The sequence below is a fragment of the Dendrobates tinctorius genome, unplaced genomic scaffold, assembly GCF_039654945.1.
Source record: "Dendrobates tinctorius isolate UK_male_01 unplaced genomic scaffold, ASM3965494v1 ptg000272l, whole genome shotgun sequence".
Taxonomy (NCBI): Eukaryota; Metazoa; Chordata; class Amphibia; order Anura; family Dendrobatidae; genus Dendrobates; species Dendrobates tinctorius.
This window is the reverse complement of record NW_027361939.1, coordinates 10,787,065-10,811,250: the sequence shown is the minus strand read 5'-3', so window position 1 is coordinate 10,811,250 and position 24,186 is coordinate 10,787,065. Positions and strand designations below refer to the sequence as shown.

Sequence of the window (24,186 nt, the reverse complement as noted above, 5' to 3'; positions counted from 1 at the left end):
GCTAACGTTGGATAGAAAGAACGCTGTACATAAATGACTGGTAGCTCTCTCTCTTTCTCAGATCGTAGTTGAGTTCTGTGCTGGAGGAGCTCTTGATGGAGTTATGCATGGTCAGTAAAAAATACAATCCTTATACAGTACATGTATGTCAAACACACTTGTTACATGGAAGTCTCTTGTAAATGTCTGATTTACATATTATACCTTTCCCTGTTTAGAGCTGGGACACGGCCTGACTGAGGGCCAGATTCAGGTGGTCTCTTACCAAACGCTGCTTGGTCTTCAGCATTTACACTCAAAAAAAATCATCCATAGAGACTTGAAGGCTGGGAACATCCTGCTCACACAACATGGAGACATCCGTCTGGGTAAGAGTTGTTCTGTATCTCCCCATAAGGTTCCAAAATATCTATATTTATGAGGCATTTATTCAATATGTTCATAGAAATATAATTGTATTGCAGTAAGGAAAACTAAAAAGTCTTAGGCCACAAGTATATCGCCATATTATAGGTTCATGCTATACAATTCTGTGACACCGCACCCATGGGGCCATATTCTGACACACGCCGTATTATGGATGTATTTTTCCTGAGAAACTTTTTTCTACTGTGGGTGCGGTGACTCACTGTGAAAACATAGGGTGGCACCCAAATTATCTATGTGCCTTTCCTAACAACGCTAGAAAAAGGAAAAGTGCTCCCTGGATAGTAAAATCTGTACAGGGGATGTATGCCCTTATCAACACTAGGCACGCTCACCTTAGAGTATTGTGTACAGGAGAGAACACCCTGTAAGAGTATAGTTCAATCCCAAAATATTCAGAATTGAGAGTCCTCAGTGGTTGATACCTTTTAATGGCTAACTGAAAAGATGGTAACAAATTGCAAGCTTTAGGCCCTGTGCACACGGTGCCGTTTTTACCGCGGATCCGCAGCGGATTTGCCGCTGCGGATCTGCAGCAGAACTGCAGGTGATGTACAGTACCATTATAGCCAATTAAAAAAAAACAAAACGCTGTGCACACTCTGCGGATTTTTATGCGCGGTTTTTGTGCGGTAAAAAAAAGCATATCACTTCTTTTATGCGGTTTTGCTGCAGTTTTACACCTGCTCTATTCTACAAATCCGCAGGTGGAAAACCGCACAAAAACAGCAGTAAAACCGCAAAAAAAGGAAGAAATCCGCAGGAAAAATGCAGGTCATTTGACCTGCAGATTTTTTTAAATCCGCGGGAGGATCCGCACCGTGTGCACATAGCCTTAGAGACTACTCAGGTATTCATCAAGCATTGACTAATACAAAATTTTAAGAATCACATTGGGGAACCGAAACCTGCAGTTCCAGCAAAGGTAATAGGTTTTTGACTGCTTTGAGAGACAATTACCTTTCACAACTGGTTCAGGACCCAACAAGAGGGAGGGCACTGCTAAACCTAATATTAACCAACAGGCCAGACCACATTTCAAATGAAAGGGTTGGGGGTCACTTGGGTAATAGTGATCACAAATTAATAAGTTTTCATGTATCCTTTAATAAGATGTGTAGTAGAGTGGTTACAAGGACACTAAACTTCAGAAAGGCAAATTTCAAACAGATGAGAGAAGATCTTGGTGCAATTAACTGGGACGATATCCTGAGACATAAAAATACACAAAGAAAATGGGAGACGTTTATTAGCTTCCTGAATAGGACCTGTGCACAATATATACCGTATGGGAATAAACATGCGAGAAATAGGAGGAAACCACTAAGGCTAAATAGAGCTGTAAGGGGCGCAATAAGAGATAAAAATAAAGCATTTAGAGAAATAAAGCAAGTAGGTAGTGATGAGGCATTAATTAAATACAGAAGATTAAATAAATTCTGTAAAAAGCAACTCAAGACAGCAAAGATTGAGACAGAGAGACTCATTGCCAGAGAAAGTAAAAATAATCCCAAAATATTCTTTAACTACATAAATAGTAAGAAACTAAAAAATGATAGTGTTGGCCCCCTTAAAAATAGTCTGGGTGAAATGGTGGATGAGGATGAGGAAAAAGCCAATATGCTAAATGACTTTTTTTCATCAGTATTTACACAAGAAAATCCCATGACGGATAACATGATCAGGGATAAAAATTCTCCGTTAAATGTCACCTGCTTAACGCAGCAGGAAGTACGGCTGCGTCTAAAAATCACTAAAATTGACAAATCCCCGGGCCCGGATGGGATACACCCCCGAGTACTGCAGGAATTAAGCACAGTCATAGATAGACCATTATTTTTAATCTTTAAAGATTCCATAATAACAGGGTCTGTACCACAGGACTGGCGTATAGCAAATGTGGTGCCAATATTCAAAAAGGGGACAAAAGCTGAACTTGGAAATTATAGGCCAGTAAGTTTAACCTCAACTGTGGGTAAAATACTGGAGGGTTTTCTAAGAGATACTATACTGGAGTATCTGGAGAAGAATAACCTTATGACCCAATATCAACATGGGTTTACAAGGGACCGTTTCTGTCAGACTAATCTGATAAGCTTTTATGAAGAGGTAAGTTCCAGACTGGACCAAGGGAATGCAGTGGACGTGGTGTACATGGACTTTTCAAAAGCTTTTGATACGGTGCCACACAAAAGGTGGGTACATAAAATGAGAACAATGGGGATAGGGGAAAATATGTGTAGGTGGGTTAAGAGCTGGCTCAGGGATAGGAAACAAAGGGTGGTTATTAATGGAGCACACTCAGACTGGGTCACGGTTAGCAGTGGGGTACCACAGGGGTCAGTTTTGGGCCCGCTTCTTTTCAACATATTTATTAATGACCTTGTAGGGGGCATAGAGAGTAGAATTTCAATATTTGCAGATGACACTAAACTCTGCAGGGTAATCAATACAGAGGAGGACAATTTTATATTACAGGAGGATTTATGTAAACTAGAAGCTTGAGCTGATAAATGGCAAATGAGCTTTAATGGGGATAAATGTAAGGTCATGCACTTGGGTAGAACGAACAAGATGTATAATTATGTGCTTAATTGTAAAACACTGGGCAAAACAGTCACTGAAAAAGACCTGGGTGTATGGGTGGACGACAAACTCACATTTAGCGGCCAGTGTCAGGCAGCTGCTGCAAAGGCAAATAAAATAATGGGATGCATTAAAAGAGGCATAGATGCTCATGAGGAGAACATAATTTTACCTCTATATACAGTCATATGTAAAAGTTTGGGCACCCCTATTAATGTTAACCTTTTTTGGTGAGAACAGTCAAGGACAATCCACAGACCACCTCCAAAGACCTGCAGCATCATCTTGCTGCAGATGGTGTCACTGTGCATCGGTCAACAATACAGCGCATGCATAACGCCTTTTTGTATGACCAAACAACTCAATCTTTGTTTCATCAGTCCACAGGACCTTCTTCCAAAATGTAACTGGCTAGTCCAAATGTGCTTTTGCAAACCTCAGGCAACTCTGTTTGTTTCGTGCTTGCAGAAACGGCTTCTTTCGCATCACTCTCCCACACAGCTTCTCCTTGTGCAAAGTGCGCTGTATTGTTGACCAATGCACAGTGACACCATCTGCAGCAAGATGATGCTGCAGGTCTTTGGAGGTGGTCTGTGGATTGTCCTTGACTGTTCTCACCATTCTTCTTCTCTGCCTTTCTGATATTTTTCTTGGCCTGCCACTTCTGGGCTTAACAAGAACTGCACCTGTGTTCTTCCATTTCCTTACTATGTTCCTCACAGTGGAAACTGACAGGTTAAATCTCTGAGACAACTTTTTGTATCCTTCCCCTGAAAAGCTATGTTGAATAATCTTTGTTTTCAGATCATTTGAGAGTTGTTTTGAGGAGCCCATGATGCCACTCTTCATAGGAGAATCAAATAGGAGAACTACTTGCAAGTGGCCACCTTAAATACCTTTTCTCATGATTTGATACACCTGGCTATGAAGTTCAAAGCTCAATGAGGTTACAAAACCAATTTAGTGCTTCAGGAAGTCAGTAAAAAGTAGTTAGGAGTGTTCAAATCAAGAAAATGATAAGGGTGCCCATACTTTTGCACCAGTCAAATTTTGTTTAAATGCAGATTGCACATTTTCTGTTAGTACCATAAACCTCATTTGAATCCAGAAATATAACTGAGTCCATCAGTTATTAGATATATGAAACTGAAATAGCTCATGCAAAAACCAAAATTGTTATAAAGAAAAAAGGTTAACATTAATAGGGGTGCCCAAACTTTTACATATGACTGTAAGTCACTAGTGCGACCACACTTAGAATACTGTGTACAGTTCTGGTCTCCGGTGTATAAGAAAGACATAGCTGAACTGGAGCGGGTGCAGAGAAGAGCGACCAAGGTTATTAGGGAACTAGGGGGGCTGCGATACCAAGACAGGTTATTACACTTGGGGTTATTTAGTTTGGAGAATCGAAGACTTAGGGGTGATCTTATTACAATGTATAAATATATGCGGGCACAATACCAAGACCTTTCTAATGATCTTTTTACTCTTAGACCTGTGACGGGGACAAGGGGGCATCCTCTACGTCTGGAGGAAAGAAGGTTTAAGCTTACTCACAGACGCGGATTCTTTACTGTAAGAGCAGTGAGACTATGGAACTCTCTGCCATATGATGTTGTAATGAGTGATTCCCTACTAAAATTTAAGAAGGGACTGGATGCCTTTCTTGAAAAGTATAATATTACAGGGTATATACACTAGTTTCCTTAATATTGCATTGATCCAGGGAGCTAGTCTGATTGCCGTATGTGGAGTCGGGAAGGAATTTTTTTCCCCAATGTGAAGCTTACTGTTTGCCACATGGGTTTTTTTTGCCTTCCTCTGGATCAACATGTTAGGGCAAGTTAGGATAGGATATGGGTTGAACTAGATGGACTTAAAGTCTCCCTTCAACCTTAATAACTATGTTACTATGTTACTATGTTACATATTTATGCACAACACAGCACAGAAAGAATGCAATACATAGGACAAGTGATGTGAAGTAAAACTATCATTATGGGGGAGTGATAGACAGTTATGGCCATAAATATTGGACCAGTTCTGTTATGAATGAGTCACCGAAGGAGGAAAAAACAAAAATACAAGCTAAGTCCAGAAAACCGGAGAGGTTGGTAGCTATCGGATTGCAGGCCCCTGATCCTATCCACAACAACTAACAGTAGCCGTGGGGGGTTCCTATGATGCCCTAGACCCCTCGATCACAGCCGGAGAACTAAATAGGCCTAAAGAAAGAAAGGGGAAATCTAAACTGCCCCAGAGCAGACCCCAAAGCAATAGGCAGCCCCCAACATATAATGACGGTGAAGCAAGATGAAAAACACTAACACAGATAGAAAGATAGGTTGAGCAAACGATGGGGCCCAAGCTAACTAAAAAGGACAGGATAGAAAAGCTGCTGTCTGCAATCCGCAAAAAACCCTACCAAAAAATGTCCCAACCGTCTGATAGGAAAAACAGGCCCTGAAGTCGCTAGGACTTCAAAAAGACTATATCAGCACTCAGGTAAATTCTGAAGACAGAGCAAAGAGACAAACTGATCAGAGACAAAAAATGGAACTCAGCACACCCCCGACTGGGTATGGCTGAACTCCAAAAAACAAGGTAAACAAAACAAAACTAATAAGTTCAATAGCAGAGCAAAAACTTATCTTTGGGAAGCAGGAATCAGACTGGTCTCCAAGAATCCAGCAGAGAAATCACCAGCGACTCAGAAGGGCGTCGGCTGCCTTATATCCAGTCAGAATTTCCTGTTACCCAGTCATCATCTACCAGATCAGGTGTTTGGTAATCAGCCTCACTACCTTCCTTCACCAGAAGAGGGAGTTCATCAGACATCGACGGTGAAGGGGAAAATGAACTCACAACAGTACCTCCCCCTTGAGGAGGGGTCACCAAACCCTCATCCACGCCACCAGGGCGATCAGGATGGGCCCGATGAAAGGCACCAACCAATCTTTCGGCATGAATATCGGATGCAGGGACCCAAGAATTATCCTCCTGGCCATAACCCTTCCATTTAACCAAATACTGGAGTCTCCGTCTAGCCAGGCGAGAATCCAGTATCTTCTCAACCTCATATTCCACATTACCTTCAACCAATACCGGGTCAGGAGGTGCCACCACAGGAACTACTGGCTCAACAAACCTCTTTAACAGAGACTTATGAAACACGTTATGGATCTTAAATGTAACAGGAAGAGCCAATCGAAAAGAGACTGGGTTAAGAATCTCCAAAATCTTGTAAGGTCCAATAAATCTAGGTTTAAACTTTGGAGAAGCCACCTTCATAGCGATATTCTTTGATGACAACCAAACCATATCACCCACCTTAAACTGGGGACCAATGGTCCTATGCCGGTTGGAAAACTACTGGGCCTTTTCCTGGGAGAGAGACAACTTATCCACCACTTGGTCCCAGCTCTGGTGCATTCTATCCACCACAGTGTCAACACCTGGGCAGGCAGAAGGCTCCACCTGCCCTGAAGATAATCGAGGATGAAACCCAAAGTTACAAAAAAAAGGTGACATCAAAGTGGCAGAACTAGCTCTATTATTTAAAGCAAATTCGGCCAAGGGCAAAAATGAAACCCAATCATCCTGATCAGCAGAAATAAAACATCTCAAATACGACTCCAAAGTCTGGTTTGTTCTCTCCGTCTGCCCATTGGTCTGAGGGTGAAACGCAGAGGAGAAGGACAACTGAATTCCCAGCTTGGAACAGAAAGTCCTCCAAAATCTAGACACAAACTGAACTCCTCTGTCAGATACAATGTTCTCAGGAATCCCGTGCAAGCGAACCACCTGTTGCAAAAACAAGGGCACCAACTCTGAGGAAGATGGCAACTTAGGGAGTGGTACAAGATGGACCATCTTAGAGAATCTATCACAAATCATCCAAATAACAGTCATTCTCTGAGAGACAGGCATATCAGAGATAAAATCCATTGAAATATGGGTCCATGGCCTCCTGGGCACCGGCAAAGGCATCAACAAGAGAACAAGCGAGAACAAGGTTTAGACCGAGAGCAAGTCCCACAGGACTGCACAAAATTTCTGACATCACGAGACAAGGCGGGCCACCAAAAAGACCGACTCACCAAATCTCTAGTACAAAAAATACCTGGATGACCAGCCAATGCAGAGCAATGAACTTCAGACATCACTCTCTTCCTCCACTGGTCTGGAACATACAATTTTCCAATGGGACAACGCTCAGGTTTGTCCTCCTGAAACTCTTCCAGAGCATGTCTCAAATCGGGCGAGATGGCAGAAAGAACTACCCCCTCACCTAAGATGGTAGCAAGCTTGGTCACAACAGGAGAATCAGCAAAGAAACTACTAGAGAGGGCATCTGCCTTGACATTCTTAGTGCCCGGAAGAAAAGAGACCACAAAATCAAAACGTGTGAAAAACAAGGCCCACCTAGCCTGTCTAGGATTCAAGCGTTTGGCCGACTCCAGGTAAATCAAATTCTTGTGGTCAGTAAGGACCATGACTTGATGTTTTCCTCCCTCCAAACAATGTCTCCACTCCTCAAATGCCCATTTCATGGCTAACAGTTCCCGATTCCCCACATCATAGTTACGTTCGGATGGGGAGAACTTTCGGGAAAAGAAAGCACAGGGATTCATTTTAGATGTTACAGGATCTTTTTAGGACAAAACCACTCCTGTACCAATCTCAGAAGCGTCTACCTCTACCTGAAACGGGAGTGAGACCTTAAGTTTGCCGCAAAACCGGAGCAGAAGTGAACCTTCGCTTCAGCTCCTGAAAGGAAGAAACAGCCTCCGGAGACCATTTCAGCACATCAGCACCCTTCTTAGTCAAATCAGTCAATGGTTTGGCAATACCAGAAAAATTAGCTATAAATTTACGAAAAAAATTAGCAAAACCCAAAAATTTCTGGAGGGCCTTCAAAGAAGTGGGCTGAACCCAATCATAAATGGCCTGTACCTTGGCCGGGTCCATTTCAATAGTTGACAGAGACAAAATAAATCCCAAAAATGAAATCCTCTGTACACCAAAAAGGCATTTCGATCCCTTGACATACAGGGAATTCTCCCTCAAAATCCGGAACACAGTCCGAACATGTTCCACATGAGAGTCCCAATCCTTGGAAAAGATCAAAATATCATCCAGATAGATGATCAAAAATTTATCCACCAAGTCTCGGAAAATATCATTCATGAAGCACTGGAAGACAGAAGGGGCATTAGTGAGCCCAAAAGTCATCACCAGGTACTCAAAATGTCCCTCCGGAGTATTAAACGCCGTCTTCCATTCATCCCCATGCTTAATGCGAATAAGATTATACGCCCCCCTGAGGTCAAGCTTGGTAAACCAGCAAGCACCTTTAACTCTGGAGAATAGATCAGAAATCAGGGGTAATGGATACTGATATATTACAGTAATTTTGTTGAGGGAACGATAGTCAATACAAGGCCTTAATGACCCATCTTTCTTAGCCACGAAAAAAAACCCAGCACCTAAGGGTGAAGAGGATGGTCTAATATGACCCTTCTCCAACGACTCCTTAATATAGGATCGCATAGCCTCGTGTTCGGGTACAGATAAATTGAAAAGTCGACCCTTGGGAAATTTACACCCAGGGCTCAGCTCAATTGCACAGTCATAACTCCTATGAGGAGGCAAAGACGCAGACTCATTCTCACTAAATATATCATAATAATCAGCCAAATAGTCAGGAACATCATGAGACTGGGGAGAGGTGGAGAAAACAGGTGCATCACTAAGGGCACACCGACAACCCCAACTCACCACAGATACAGATTTCCAATCCAAAACTGAATTATGGATTTGCAACCAGGGAAACCCCAGAACAATGGTATCATGCAAATTATGCAACACCAAAAATCTGCAATTCTCTTGATGGTCTGGGGCGACCCGCATTACCACCTGGGTCCAAAAATAAGGTTTATTCTTCGCCAAAGGAGTAGCATCAATACCCCTCAAAGGGATAGGCGTCCGCAGAGGTGTCATAGGAAATCCACAACGTTTAGCAAAATCCAAGTCCATCAGGTTCAGAGCTGCTCCCGAATCCACAAAAGCCTTAGCGGAAAATGTGGACAGGGAGCAGATCAGAGTAATTGCCAGAAGAAACTTAGGTTGAACACCACCCACAGCAAATGTGTGTGCAAAACTTTTCTCTCGTTTAGGGCAGACAGAAATAATATGCGAGGCATCACCACAGAAGAAACACAGCTTATTACACCTTCTGAACTCCTGACGTTGCGCCCTAGAAAAAACTCTATCACATTGCAAAGGTTCAGACATTTGTTCAACAGGTGGCAACACCTCTCGTGCGGTTTTGCGTTCACGCAAACGCCGATCAACCTGAAAGGCTAATGACATAGAATCGTCAAGACCAGAGGGAACAGGAAATCCCACCATAGTATTTTTTACGGTTTCTGATAAACCCTTCCGAAAGAGAGCTGCCAAGGCACCATCATTCCAGGTAGTAAGGACCGCCCACTTTTGGAATTTTTGACAGTACAACTCTGCAGAATCCCGACCCTGGCTCAATGTCAACAGGGCCTTTTCAGCCTGATCAATAGCATTAGGTTCATCATACAACAACCCCAAGGCTTGAAAAAATGCGTTCACATTAGTAAGAATAGGATCATCAGGTTTCAAAGAAAACGCCCAATCCTGGGGATCGCCGCGCAGCAAAGAGATGACAATTTTAACCTGCTGCGCAGAGCTCTCCGACGAGTTAGGCTTCAAGGCAAAAAATAATTTACAATTATTCTTAAAATTCAAAAATTTAGACCGATCCCCAAAAAACACATCAGGAGTAGGGATCTTTGGTTCAGCAGCATGTGAATGAGCAAGATAGGCGGAAATTCCCCGCACTTCAGCAGTGAGCTGCTCCACACGATCAGACAATTGCTTCATCTCCATTGAGAAAGAAAAAAAAATTCCCCCTACGGCCTCAGAGAGATAGAGGAAAAAATATACACAAAAAAAAATTCTGACAAACTCTTCTTTTTTTTTTTTTTTGACAATTCTTTCCTGCTATTGAGTACCCTAGGATCTGCGGTATGGCTGGTGATTCTGTTATGAATGAGTCACCGAAGGAGGAAAAAACAAAAATACAAGCTAAATCCAGAAAACCGGAGATGTTGGTAGCTATCGGATTGCAGACCCCTGATCCTATCCACAACAACTAACAGTAGCCGTGGGGGGTTCCTACGATGCCCTAGACCCCTCGATCACAGCCGGAGAACTAAATAGGCCTAAAGAAAGAAAGGGGAAATCTAAACTGCCCCAGAGCAGACCCCAAAGCAATAGGCAGCCCCCAACATATAATAACGGTGAAGCAAGATGAAAAACACTAACATAGATAGAAAGATAGGTTGAGCAAATGATGAGGCCCAAGCTAACTAAAAAGGACAGGATAGAAAAGCTGCTGTCTGCAATCCGCAAAAAACCCTACCAAAAAATGCCCCAACCGTCTGATAGGAAAAACAGGCCCTGAAGTCACTAGGACTTCAAAAAGACTATATCAGCACTCAGGTAAATTCTGAAGACAGTGCAAAGAGACAAACTGATCAGAGACAAAAAATGGAACTCAGCACACCCCCGACCAGGGATGGCTGAACTCCAACAAACAAGGTAAACAAAACAAAACTAATAAGTTCAATAGCAGAGCAAAAACTTATCTTTGGGAAGCAAGAATCAGACTGGTCTCCAAGAATCCAGCAGAGAAATCACCAGCGACTCAGAAGGGCGTCGGCTGCCTTATATCCAGTCAGAATTTCCTGTTACCCAGTCATCATCTACCAGATCAGGTGTTTGGTAATCAGCCTCACTACCTTCCTTCACCAGAAGAGGGAGTTCATCAGACATCGACGGTGAAGGGGAAAATGAACTCACAACACAGTTCATAGATAAGGACTCGGAGTGAAAGTAGTGCTAAGGGGAGCTGCACGGAAATTACAACCTTTACTACAGAAAGATGCCCGATTACAATCCATTTTTCCAGACCCCCCACTACTGTGTTTTAGGCAGCCCCTAAATCTAAGAAGCATCATTGTCAGAAGCTCCCTGTCCTCTCCAACAGCTGCAGGAACCTTTCCTTGCAACCAGAAAAAATGTAAAACTTGTCCATTTATAATGACCACGGACAAGATAAAGATCTCCAATTCACATCAGGACTACAAGATCCCAGGTACTTTCAGCTGCATCACATCTAATGTGGTGTACTTAGTTATTTGTACTAAATGTCCTACTGGGAGTCTGTATGTGGGGGAGACAGGGCAAAAGCTTAGAACAAGGATGAATTCTCATCGCCACACAATAAGAGAAAAAAGAATGGATCTACCTGGGGCAAAACTTTTTTTATGCCTGATCCCAACACCATAGACATGAAATTACTGGTATAGAAAGGTAACTTCACATTTCAGAGAGACAGAAGGGTCTCTGAGTACAAATTCATGACGACCTTTGACAATCTCAATGCAGGAATGAATGTGTCGCATGGATTTATGTCTTGTTACATCAATTAAGGAATTTGCTCCTAAGACCTTGTGGGGGCATCACAACACAGAACCAGACCCCAATCAGAGGACAATAAAAATTTCACTCCGAGTCCTTATCTATGAACTTGTCCAATATTTATGGCCATAACTGTCTATCACTCCCCCATAATGATAGTTCTGCTTCACGTCACTTGTCTTATCTATTGCATTGTTTCTGTGCTGTCTTGTATATAAATATGTGATTCTTCAGATATTGTATTAGTCTAGCCTGAAGAAGAGACCTGTGTAGTCTCAAAAGCTTGCAATTTGTTACCATCTTTTCAGTTAACAAGAAAAAATGGAACAGCACAATCCAAAATCTTCAGGTGCACAGGCCTCCCAAGCAATTATCCCAAAAGCCAAAATTCACATATGAAAAAACTGAAGGCAGCACTCCTTTTCAAAGAGTAAAAATGTGGTTTTAGTTCAGACCCACATGGTTGGCGATGTTTCGGCTCATGCAGAGCCTTTATCAAGCCAAGGCTTGATAAAGGCTCTGCAATGAGCCGAAACGTCGCCAAGGCTTGATAAGGGCTCAGCATGAGCCGAAACATCGCCAACCATATGGGTCTGAAATAAAACCACATTTTTTACTCTTTGAAAAGGAGTGCTGCCTTCAGTTTTTCCATATGTGCATCTTTTCAGTTAGCCATTAAAAGGTATCAACCACTGAGGACTCAATTCTGAATATTTTTCTATCTACTGGCTAACAAGGTACAAAGATATCTTTCCAAGTTCAATCCCAACTGCTGCCGATCCAGAGTAGACGACTGCTGCTCCTATCATAAATGCAGAAAGGATTCCAGGAAAAAGCAGGATTTTCGGGCTGCGCTGCTGGTAATAGATGATCTAGTGACCAGTGTTGTAAGAATAAATACTTATTGACATGTACAACTTGACACGCTTCTGAGTTGGACTGACCTCTTTATCAGAAAAAGTATATTGTATGGAAGTACCACAAACAGTGATTTAAATAGATTAAAAGGGTGCCAACTGAAATATGCCCCTCAGTGGGAGGGTCCTAATTAATTTGAAAATACATTAGTAGTAAAAAAAAAAAATAGACAAACCCCATTCACAAAACATATAGGTCTAAGTGTTATGAAATAGTTGTATCTGAAAAAAAAATCAATGTAAATAAATTAATAAAGAAATACCTACATTAGTAAGTAAAGGAATCTCTTCATTCACAAAAGTACAGTACTTGTCACTGAGATTTTCCTGTATTTATATTTATATACAAGTCTTTCATTCATTTTCCTTTTGATATATTATTCACATTTTTATATATAAATAGTTCTACATCCATATATATTTTGCGATAACAGGTCCAATGTCTTCATCCTCTTACCGCAATCTCCGTCACACCCCCTCCATTTGTATGAATTTGCATATCTACATGTTTTACGAAGGGGTTTTGTGTATTATTTTTGTACTATTATTTATGAATGAATATGGACCCTCGCAGTGGGTGGCATCTTTCAGTTGGGGCCCATTTTATTTATTTAAATCACTATTGTACTTCCAAATAATGTACTTTTCCTGATGAAGGGGTCAGTCCGAGACAGAAACTCTTCGAGTTGTCAATAAATATTTCTTCTTACCTCAGTGGTCACTGGATCATCGTTTACCAGCAGCACAGCCAGAAAATTCTGCTTTTTTTTCTTCTGGAATTCTTTCTGCATTTAGATTTACTTTCAGTGTAAACGGACCCTTATTCTTCTTCTTCCTGCTGAATCTGACTTCGGCTTAAACTGCAAGCTCAAACAGAATTAGGTTCTTCTGAGTTATGGAATCTTGTATTGATATTAAATGGGTGGTCCGGAACTTAACATATATTTTTTAAATACTGTATCTATCCTTATACCATAACCACTTCTGTAATTTTTTTTTATTACAACTCCCTACACTTTTTTTTACTGTACTTCCTGTGACATTTCTTTTGAGAGGAGTCTCTAATATGACATCACAGGAAGCAGGGGCTGCATTCACTTCCCCACAGCGTCCATCGCCCCTCCTAGAACAGAATGTCACAAGGGGCAGCATTTCAGTTACTAACTAGTTTCTTCCCTCACTGCCAATGTCCTGGATCCTGAGTGATGGATGCTGTGGGAAATGTAGGTGTACTAACGCAGATCTTTTATCTTCTTGTGTACTGAAATAAATGTTGACTATATTTGTATTAAACTACCTGTGCCCTGTCTCTGTCAGCGGATTTTGGTGTCTCAGCGGTGAATAACCAGACACTACAACGTCGGAGCTCTTTTATCGGAACGCCTTACTGGTAGGAGAATTTTCTTATTTCTTCAACATAAAATTCTCAGCATTGAAATGGCAGCACCAAGATGGAAAAATCATGGAGTGATGGAAATCACAGGATCAATAAAAATGTTAATAATATGCAAATGTTGAAAAAAGGGAAACTAAATTTTCAAAACATCTCAATTTATTCAGTATGGAGTGTGAGTGCCAGTTGTATAAATCCCCGCACTTACATGCCTTGGCTGCTATCAGTGAGGTTATTAATGGTTATCTGAGGAATGTTCTGCCGCACTGAATGCACTTGGGTAAATCATCAAAATCCGCTGCTGGCAACTCCCTTTGATATTGCTGAACACCACAGATGCTGCAGGCCATGGTAGCACCTTAAGGCTATGAAGGCTGCATAGTAGAACCGTCAACTTGCACCCTGGTGTTGTCGTGTTGAAAAACTGCTCCTGGGACACGTTGGAAAAATGTCCATACCGCTGTTGGTAAAATCAATCCATTCTGTACTACAAGTGAAATTTGGCATCACACACCAAGTCTAAGGTGTTACACAGTGTCTGCACAAACCATCAGAAGGCATTTGCATAACATTGAGCTACAAGCCAGATGTCCAGCTACAGGTGTACCATTCATCTCACCAACACAAAGTTTATCACAGTGCAGGGCAAAATGGCAATGAAGGCCAAAACAGAGGTTTGTCTACTTCAGTGACAAGTCCCACTTGTGTCTTAGATGCAATGACAGCCAGAGATTGGTCTGAAGACCACGTGGGCATTGCAATGCCATGAAGAGGACTTCATGAGGAAACATCACACCACATCACATCCTCCTTCTGTGATTATGGTATGGAGTAGCATTCATTCCAGGTACACTCAGAGCTTGGCATTACACCGGTTTAGTTGTGGAACCAGTGACGTGAGCAGTGGCCACTTCTTCAAAGGGTCTCAAGAGCCATTTTTCAATAAAACAACATTAGGCCGTGTGTTGCTGGAGCTATTGTTGGCAGCCTGTGTGGTATAAACGTGGTCCCGTAGCCTCCACTCTTTTGTTTTCATTGAGCACATCTGGGACATAATTTTCAGTCAATTGCAAAGGTAGCTGCCAGTAGAGTATCTTCAAGATTTGCTGTCCTAGTGCATTCAGCTCAACAGAACATTCAGACCTCTCAACTTTTAAAGAACAAAAAGAGGCAAAATTTGACCACAACCTTGGCCACACCCCAATCCATGCCTTTTACCATTTCTTTCCCCCCTGGCAGGAGGAGTTGTCAGAGGTGCTGGCAGTGAGGGATATTCAGCAGACACCTGAGACTGCAGGGCGTATACCCAAATCCAGGACTGTCCGCTGTATCAGGGACAGTTGGGACTAGAAATGAGAGGATAGATTCTCCGGGCCAGCGTCCAGGTCAGTGGTACATGGTGACTGGATGCGAGGCCGCAAATCTCTAACCTTCCGCCGGTACTCCTGGCAAGGCTTTTGATTGGCCAGAGCTCGTACAACGACATCTGTACATCTTGCTCATCTATAGTTCAGACCTGTGGATTATTTTTTGCTCCTTCATTCACAGCCGGAGCCGCCAGAACTTTCGCAATTGTATATAGTTACACTAAATGACATCTGGCTTTTTTGTGTCTGTAAGGCTGTGTGCACACGCTGCGGATTTTGCTGCGGTTCCGCAGCGGTTTTGGCCGCTGCGGACCCACAGCAGTTTCTGCTGCGGTGTACAGTACAATGATTCCCTATGGGAATCAAAATACGCAGTGCAGACGGTGCGGAATTTTCCGCTCGGATTATCTGCGGTTTTCAATCCGCAGAAAGAATTGACATGTCAATTCTTTCTGCGGATTCTCCTGCGGTTTGCCATCTGCTCCATTGAGGAGATGAAAAACCGCAGGGCAAAACCGCAGAGCAATCCGCAGGTAAAACCGCAGGTCTTTTGACCTGCGGTTTCACCTGCGGATTGTACAAAATCCGCGCGGATGAATCCGCACCTTTTCCACAGCGTGTGCACACAGCCTAAGTCTGTGTTCACATGTTGCAGAAATACTGTGTTTTTTTCGCACCAAACTACAGAATAACAATCTTCTTCCTCTTATTTGATGCGTTTCTAGTGCAGATGTGAAGCCGCGTTTTTAAAGTGTTTTTATAGTACAGAAAAGCTTTGATTCTGCACTTAGTAAAGTAACTGCAGATTTTTATATAAGTTTTTTTAGGCTCCTCATAGAAGAATATAGAAAAAAAAGTACCAAAATCACATAATTCTGCAGTGTCCTTGGTCGCACAACAAGCTTGTTTTTTGCTAAAGTAATTTTTATTAAGGATTTTTTAACATAAATGGGGAAAGAAAAAGGGAGAAACATATAATAAATATACAGTAATACAGAAGCAAACAAGAACCAAATAAACACAAAAAAGCTCAATTTAAAGGGATGAAAGATATAGGCAAAATGAAGGGTGGAAAGGGTTAAGGATGAGAAGGGGGAAGGAAAAATATGGTTTATTAAGGAAAATGAGAAAAAGAAAAAATTAAAGGGATAGAAGGAAAATTAAAAAGATTGGTATGTGCTGGATAGGCAAGGGAAGGGGTTACAATACACTTATAAGATACCTTCTATATAAAACATTTAAGAGGTAGGAGGGGAAGAAAAGAAAAGGGAAAGGAAGAACAGCTATAAAACAGCTGGAGAGACAAATATATAGATAAATGCTACATTTATATAATGTAAAATACTGATTGTTGAATTCTAATAGCGGGCACAGTTTTCATGAAATCACATCCACTTTGCTTGGATAAATAAACACAGCAGAATTTTTGTGCAAAAAAAAAGCCTCAGAAAATACGCAGCATTTTCGCTACATGTGAACACGGTCTAAGTTTCAAAGCAAAGTGATGGTGATTCCATTAATTTTCCGCTCTATGTGATCTGAAGACGCTGCTGAATTTGTCAGTTTTGGTGCATTTTTTTCTCTATAGGCTTCGTCCGAAAAATAAACGCATTAAGTAAAAAGTTGTTGAAGTTTTAATCTCAGAATCAAAGCTTTTCTGTAGTTTAAAAAAGAAGCATTAAAAGCTCTGCCTAATATCTGCCTAATAATTGCATCAAATAAGTGGGAAAATGCATAAAAGAAACACTGCAGACATGCAATAATAAGAGGAGATTGCTATTGCATTGTGTGGTGTGGACATCTGCAGAGAAAAGCAGCAGAAAGAATGTAGCATTTACGCTACATGTGAACACGGCATTACAGTTTTATTACATTTTTATGGGTTTAAGAGAGAAAAATATCAATCACGACTTTTTTGTAAGTCATTTGCCAATTCCTGTAAATTATCTGATTGCTGTATTGTGCGGTCGTTACGATTACAGGGACACCAAATATATCCGTGCTGTATGCTGATTTATGATGTTTATTGTTTTTTAAAAAATGCATTCAAAATGAAAGTATTTTTTCATTCTCAAGTGTTTTTCATTATTATTATTTTTTAGCAATTTTATAGGATGAAAAAATCTTTTATTCTCCCTGTAGAATACAAAAACATAAATTGGAAACAGCAGTGTATTCCTATCAGTATATCCTGCTTGTAGTCAGAGCCTGCAATACAAATCAAGTGTACACAAAAGTTTCCCCATCACATCATCAGGGCTTGTGAATCAGTAGATTAAGTCCCCTGTATGTAATGTTTTAAGGTTAAGGGTTTGAGACCTGGGAACACTCACAGAACAGAAATTTTGATTGCTTATTATATTTACTACTTTTATAAGAGCAAAAAAAATCTTTTCCTTAAAAATTTGGATGGGAGGGGGAGGACGAGGAGGAGGAGTGCTTCTTTAATAACCTCATTATAGCACCTAAGAGTTGTGTGTGTCTTTCTGTGTGAGGTGCTCATACTCAATACTGAATAAATCGAGATGTTTTCAAAAACTTTATTCCATTTTTTCATCATTTGCATATCAGTAACATGTGCTTTCCATAATTCTACAACTTTTCCTTCTCGGTGTTGCAATTTCAATGTTAAAGTGAGTAGATATTGTTATACTGAAAATGGAAATATGGTGCCTCCCGTTTGTAAGACCAATGCTAGTCAGATGCCACATACGTAATAAGCTGCAATAATCGGCGTATTCTGACACCTTTCTGTAGTTGCCTAGACTATTTTTTTCAGCTATTGTACATCAGTAAATTTTATGTGATATTCATCCAGGCAAACCTTTGCTCCCCATGCATGTAAATGAACTTCGGGTATCAAATACTTTTTCGGCTTTTCGTTAGTTGTCCTTCCTTGGATCACTTTTGATAGGAACTAACCACTGAATATCAGGAACAAGTCCTGCCATTTTAGAGATGCTGTCACCCAGTCATGATGTCATCACAATAGGATGGCTGCAGGACTAGATCCTGATTCATGGTGATTTTCCTACATCCAACATATCCAAAATGACAATTCACTTTCTGCTGAATGTGTTCCACCCGTTGACCAATGCCACTGTCAAGAGATGATAATTGTTATGGATGACTGATGTGATTCAAGTAGATTTTGAAGTTTTCCTTACTTACTACCTACTTTTTTTTCTGAATTCTGGAAGGATGGCTCCCGAAGTTGTAATGTGTGAGACATGCAAAGATGCCCCATATGACTACAAGGCTGACGTCTGGTCTCTTGGCGTTACTCTCATTGAGTTGGCCGAAACTCAGCCTCCATATCACGAAATGAATCCCACTCGTGTCTTGCTCAAGATCCTCAAGTCTGAGCCACCGAATCTGAAGTATCAGAAGTTGTGGTAAGTACATTTTTTTGCAAATCTGTTTAGTATTCAACTGAATATGAAAACGTCTTCATGTTCATTCAAAGAAAATTCCATCCAACACCTCCTTAGATTTATAGTCAATTGAGATTGAGTTGTCCTTGTTGTATTCCCTAATTAGGTCTCAAGACTTTAAAGACTTTCTAAATAAGTGTTTACAAAGGAATCCCCAAGAACGATCTTCAATCAGTGAGCTTATTGAGGTCAGTTACAGTAAAGACATTGAAAACGCCTCAAGGGTAGGCACAAGACAGCCGAACTTCATAACAAATCATAGTGCTTCAGTCTCCTGCATATCTTTTTTTTTTTTATTTAGCACTCCTTTGTGTCCAAGGGTGTTGATAATGCTCCATTAAGAGAACTGGTAGCTGAAGTTTTAGCCGAAATTACAGAAGAAGAAGATGGAAGTCTGAAAGATTGTGACTTGGTAGTAAGAAGAAACTTTTATCCTTATTTTTATCCTTAAAAAAAGTGGAACCATGAGATGCCATATCAGATAATATAACACGCCAAATCTGTAGCTGTGGGGATTTGTTCAGACGGTGCAAATCTTTACTCTAGCACCCATCTACATATACACTCACACACCTACAACTATGCAAAATTTTGCTCCATCCCATTAAATGCAACATTAGAAATTAGCATCACTTTACTGCATTTAAACATAGTATTGCTATATGATACACATACATACACATTATCTATCTAAATACTATACATTACACACATACATACAGTAAGCATATACTTTACATACTCGGACATACACATTACACACATACATACACACATAGACAACTATATATACACATAACACAAACATTACACATGCACGTTACATGCATAACACACATTCATACACAAAACACACACAGATATATTCAGATACATAAACATCACACACACTTAGTTAGTTATACATAACAAACATAGTACATCTCCTATGGAACTGTCAATTCCCATCAGAAGAGAGGGAGCCCTGGTGAAAAGAGGACATGATGCCTCTACAGACTCTTTATTCTGCTGTCACCTGCCTTTTGTGACGGAGTTGTTCCCCGGAACAAGCCACAAAAGCCAATATGAAGGTCTTGCTTCTGTTACTTAAAGAAAAGACATTCTAGAGATGGTGGGAAGGCAAGATCTACAGATAATCTCATTTGCACCCCCTTCACATCTCTAAGTGTCTGAATGTGTAGCTAGGGTGGTGAATTCCACCGCCTAGCTATGCCCCTGTATACGCAACTATAACATAGCAGCTTTTTCCTACTTAAAATCCAATTTGTATTCTAGATGTTCAACACTCAAACGAAAATGTAATGTTTCTTTTACAAAGTTTTTATTTTATTCTTAGAATGATGTTTCACGCAATGTCAAAGGTCAAGAGGATATAGTTAGGGATACACAGTCCCCTCGACGACAAAACCCTGTCGAAACAGAAGATGTCCAGGAAAGAGATTCTACTAAAAACGCAGACCAAAAACCATCAATGAGACTACAAAAAAGAAAAAGTTTCTTGAAAGAGATGCGTAGACGTTCTGCTCCTTCACTTTCAAAAGAAGTCAGAGCATCTGTGAAATGGAGGGTTGGTAATGAGCACTTTGAAGCAAAGAATAGAGAATGTGTCAAAAAGCCCCACACTCCTCCAGTGGACTTTCCTCTTCATATACAAAACTCTGAACTAGGATTATTTCAATCTTCTGGAGTGTCAGGAGGAAAGGAGGTCAGTGATTTACATGATGTGCAAGATATGAATACTGGTTCTGCCACTTTATACCTTGCTAATAAAGAATCTAAAGAGGAAGCTAATATAGATCTTCAACAGACTCCAAAATTAGTCCCAAAAAATCAATGTGAAGTCAATAATCTGATAAATCACTCACATACCAACTGCCAAGCCTGGGACTTGTTTAGATCTCTATCACCTGCTCCTCAAAGGTGGAGAAGTAATGACAATCTTAGCTCTTCAACTAGGATATTAACCAAGACATGGTCACTGCCATGCACAAGTAAGAGAAAATCCAACGTTGCTTGGAGAACCTTGAAAGAAAATGTAGCCAACGAGCAAAAACAGACAATAAAAACCATTAAGGAAACGTCACATCTACCTAATAAAGATGAAAAACCACCAGATCCAGATTCTACTGAGGATGAAGATGGTAAGACTGAAGATAGAAGTATTTATCATCACATGGATGATAGACCCCAGGCTTCTTTTAGATGTTCTTGGTATGTACCTCAAACGGAGAAACATATTGGAGCACAGAAGCATTCACATTCATTTTCACATGGTAAAAAAGCATCGGTGAAATGGGTTGGTAAAAAAGAGCAGGATGTAGCCAAGGATAATGATTTTATAGGACAAAAGAAAACATCTTTAGGAATGATTGTAAGTTCTTCATCTGAGGTTGACGAGGAGAATAAACACACAAATGTGGTTGAAAAGGAAAATGTACCAAATTTAAAAGAAATCATCAATAAGAACAAAGAAGACCATCACATGTATCCATACAGCAACCACACGTCAGAAGCCTATAAACATGACCATAACTCTATCTCTCCAGATATTGGTACCGCAAGTGATAATCGTTCTGCCAGGAGATTATTAAGACGATGGACAATAGCAAGTGCAACTCAAGAAATCAATGTGGAATCACCACTCCGTTTACCGGAAACTGAGTTAAAATATGAAGTAAGGGAAAAGCATGAAGATGTAACGGCACATTTACTGGGAAAAGAAGATAGTGAAAAATCTGATGCCAGTGACAGAAGTATGCCTACAGGTGAGAGTAATCGGGAAAATGATGCTACTCAGGAACCCAGAGTCAAAAAGAGGCTGAACTTTGCTCGATGTTCATGGAGTGTTCATCCTGCTGATGCCAATGGTGAATCCAATATACAGCACGAAAAACCTCAAGACATGATCAACATAACGGAAGCTGTAGCAATGGAGGAGGAAAGAAACCTGAAGGTAAAAAATATATAGCGGCAAAAATCTAGATATTCCTGCCATGTACAATTCTAGGATGATACCATAGCTGCATATACTTATATACTTGTTAAAGAGGACCTTAAAGAGGACCTTTATCTGGATTGCTCAACTTAACTGAGTATAAGTAAGATATTCCACAGCGCTTTACAGACATTATCTTCAATGTCCTCATTGGAGCTCACCATTATAATTCTCTATCAGTGTGTGTTTGGAGTGTGAGAGGAAACCAAGAACCCAGAGAAAAGCTACACAAACACGGGGAGAACATACAAACTCCTTGCAGATGTTGTCCTTGGTGTGGTTTGAAGCTAGGAATACAGCACTGCAAAAAAACAACTCTAACTACTGAGCCACTGTACTGCTGCTCCACTGCTTCTGGGACAGTTTTTCTTTTCTGTGCCCCTTCATTCCAAAGTTATGATCCACTGAAAAAAAAAACGATACATTTTTTCTCCAACCAACTTTGCATATACTACAGAACATCTCTGAGGGTGCAGCAATGTTTTTATTGGCCAGCCTCAAAGTAGAAACTGGAAATACTTACAGAGAAGTTCTGTGGTGTACGTCCAGAGGTTTGAAGGGAATATTTGCATCTTCATTCTCTATGCAAATTGACTCTTCAGAGAGGAAGAGGACGTGAACTCTAGCCACACCTATTGGCACTAAAAGTCACTATCGACCCTTTAAAGAGCCTTGCCACATGATTTAGGATCAAAACCAAACCAGAATCTCAATTTGCAGATAAAGTGTTTCGGGATATTGCCCCTCTTCAATGCATAGTATGAGATCTGATTTCGCTAAGTGAAAGGCCTAAGACTGGGATCTAAGGGGTTATTTGTCCTCATTCTCAATAGGCATAACTTTGAAATGGAAAGGATTGGTAAGAGAAGGAATAGAAAAACTTCCCGAATTAATGGAGGAGCAGCAATTAGGGGAAGAGCTTAGATTAAATGAAAAACTCCACTCAAAGGTCTTCTTTTAGATAGCTGAGAACCTTTTATCTCTTAGGGTCTGTTCACATCATGTTTAGTACTAAGGATGGATGTATACGTCTGGAGAATCGCCTGATAAATACTCTTCAGACCCCAGGGCATAATAAATGTAATATGCACAAAATTTGAGAAAATCCTTATCCTCACCTCACCACTCTCCTCTACGGCCAGTCCACTCCTCACCATCACCCATTCAGTTCTCACTGCATCTTCAGATTGCCGCCGCCCTTGCTGAAATACCCAGGCACCTCATTCTGGCCGGGGCTTGCAGCTTTCGGAGCTAGCTCAGACCCCACCTCCACCCCTTGACCTTCATGAAAGCCAGAAGTCCTGGCGCAGAGTGAGAGGCCTGGAGATATTAACGGGAGTACTGGCAATTTGAAGATGTGTCAAGGTTTGGATGGGTGACATGGAGGTGACTAAAAGAATGTATTTATTTTTTTACATTTGAGGGTCATTTCTGGTTCAGCGGCCGCCATCTTGCATTTTGGAGAACATGGATTTTTGTAAAATTCGAGTAGAATTAAAATCTAGTCCAATTTATTCACTCATCTCTAACCCCCAGGTATCTAACTTGTTGGTAGCACGGCGATGTGGAAGAACAGTGCCGACAATGGGCAGACTTTTGTGCCCTTTTGTGGAGAGAGATTTGGGGAAAATATTATTTTTGAGCACTCTCATCCTCAGTACAACATGTACAAGCTAAAAAATTAAAAGCAACATGCTCCAACATCGCCATCTTGTCCAGCACCACCCTAAACGCCGCTGGATGCTATGAATTAGGTTTTAGAGTCCAGAGTTTTACAATTTAAGTACATTTTTTAGATAGTTTCTCCAAATTTTCATATGTGGAATAATGTAACTTAGTGTAATGCCCTTTAAAAGGTGCAAGGTGAAGAGTCAGATGAAAAGGACATGTCGTCTCTGGACACGCAAAAGACTATTCGGGTCACCAGGAGGTTCATAGTGGATGGAAAGGAGATGAAGGTTTCATCATGTAAACACAAGGCTCAAGCAAACAATAAAGATAGCAAAGAACGCACAGTTAGGTAAGAATGGCTTTACAAGTGTATGGCTTCCTATGTATGGTTTGGGCTACCATAGAGAAATATGCGATACTAGGTCTTGTGGTACACCATATCGAACCTGTGTTGTAATCTAATGTAATCTAATCTTTCTTTTCGGTAAATATTTAGATAACAGTATAAGAATATATCACGTGGTTTTATGCTTTTTCTGAGTTTTCAAGTGCTCTTATCCTTTAAGCATTTAATCTTATAGGGCATGTTCACGCAGAGGGTTTTTTTCACATGGATTTCATCATCTATTCTGGGCTAAAATTATCATGGAAACTTTAGTCAATTGACATTTATGCCAATTGAACTGGGCCAATCCACATAAAGACCCTCAACATTCCACACTACAAATCCTCACCAGAGATCCAAGAGTCAGACTTGGATTTCTGCAGCAGATCCCACTGCAGCACTATTCAGATTTTTTCACATGAAAAATTTGCTATGTGGTCCTATTATATGAGCAAAGTAAGAAAATATTGTACATGATTAGCTAACAGA

The 24,186-nt window shown here is 40.8% G+C and overlaps 1 protein-coding gene across 2 annotated transcripts in view; it reads left to right on the top strand.

Moving 5' to 3' along the window:
- LOC141070527 (uncharacterized) overlaps positions 1–24,186 on the top strand; it is a 128,424-nt gene that overhangs the window by 54,319 nt on the left and 49,919 nt on the right. The window contains exons 3-10 of one of the 2 annotated variants that reach the window (XM_073559534.1): positions 62–110; positions 219–368; positions 13,770–13,842; positions 18,413–18,607; positions 18,753–18,834; positions 18,948–19,058; positions 19,983–21,599; positions 23,498–23,661. In XM_073559534.1, the coding sequence (XP_073415635.1) occupies positions 62–110; positions 219–368; positions 13,770–13,842; positions 18,413–18,607; positions 18,753–18,834; positions 18,948–19,058; positions 19,983–21,599; positions 23,498–23,661 (2,441 nt within the window). Of the gene's footprint in view, positions 1–61; positions 111–218; positions 369–13,769; positions 13,843–18,412; positions 18,608–18,752; positions 18,835–18,947; positions 19,062–19,982; positions 21,600–23,497; positions 23,662–24,186 lie in introns of both variants that reach the window. The other variant, XM_073559533.1, reaches the window with a different exon arrangement.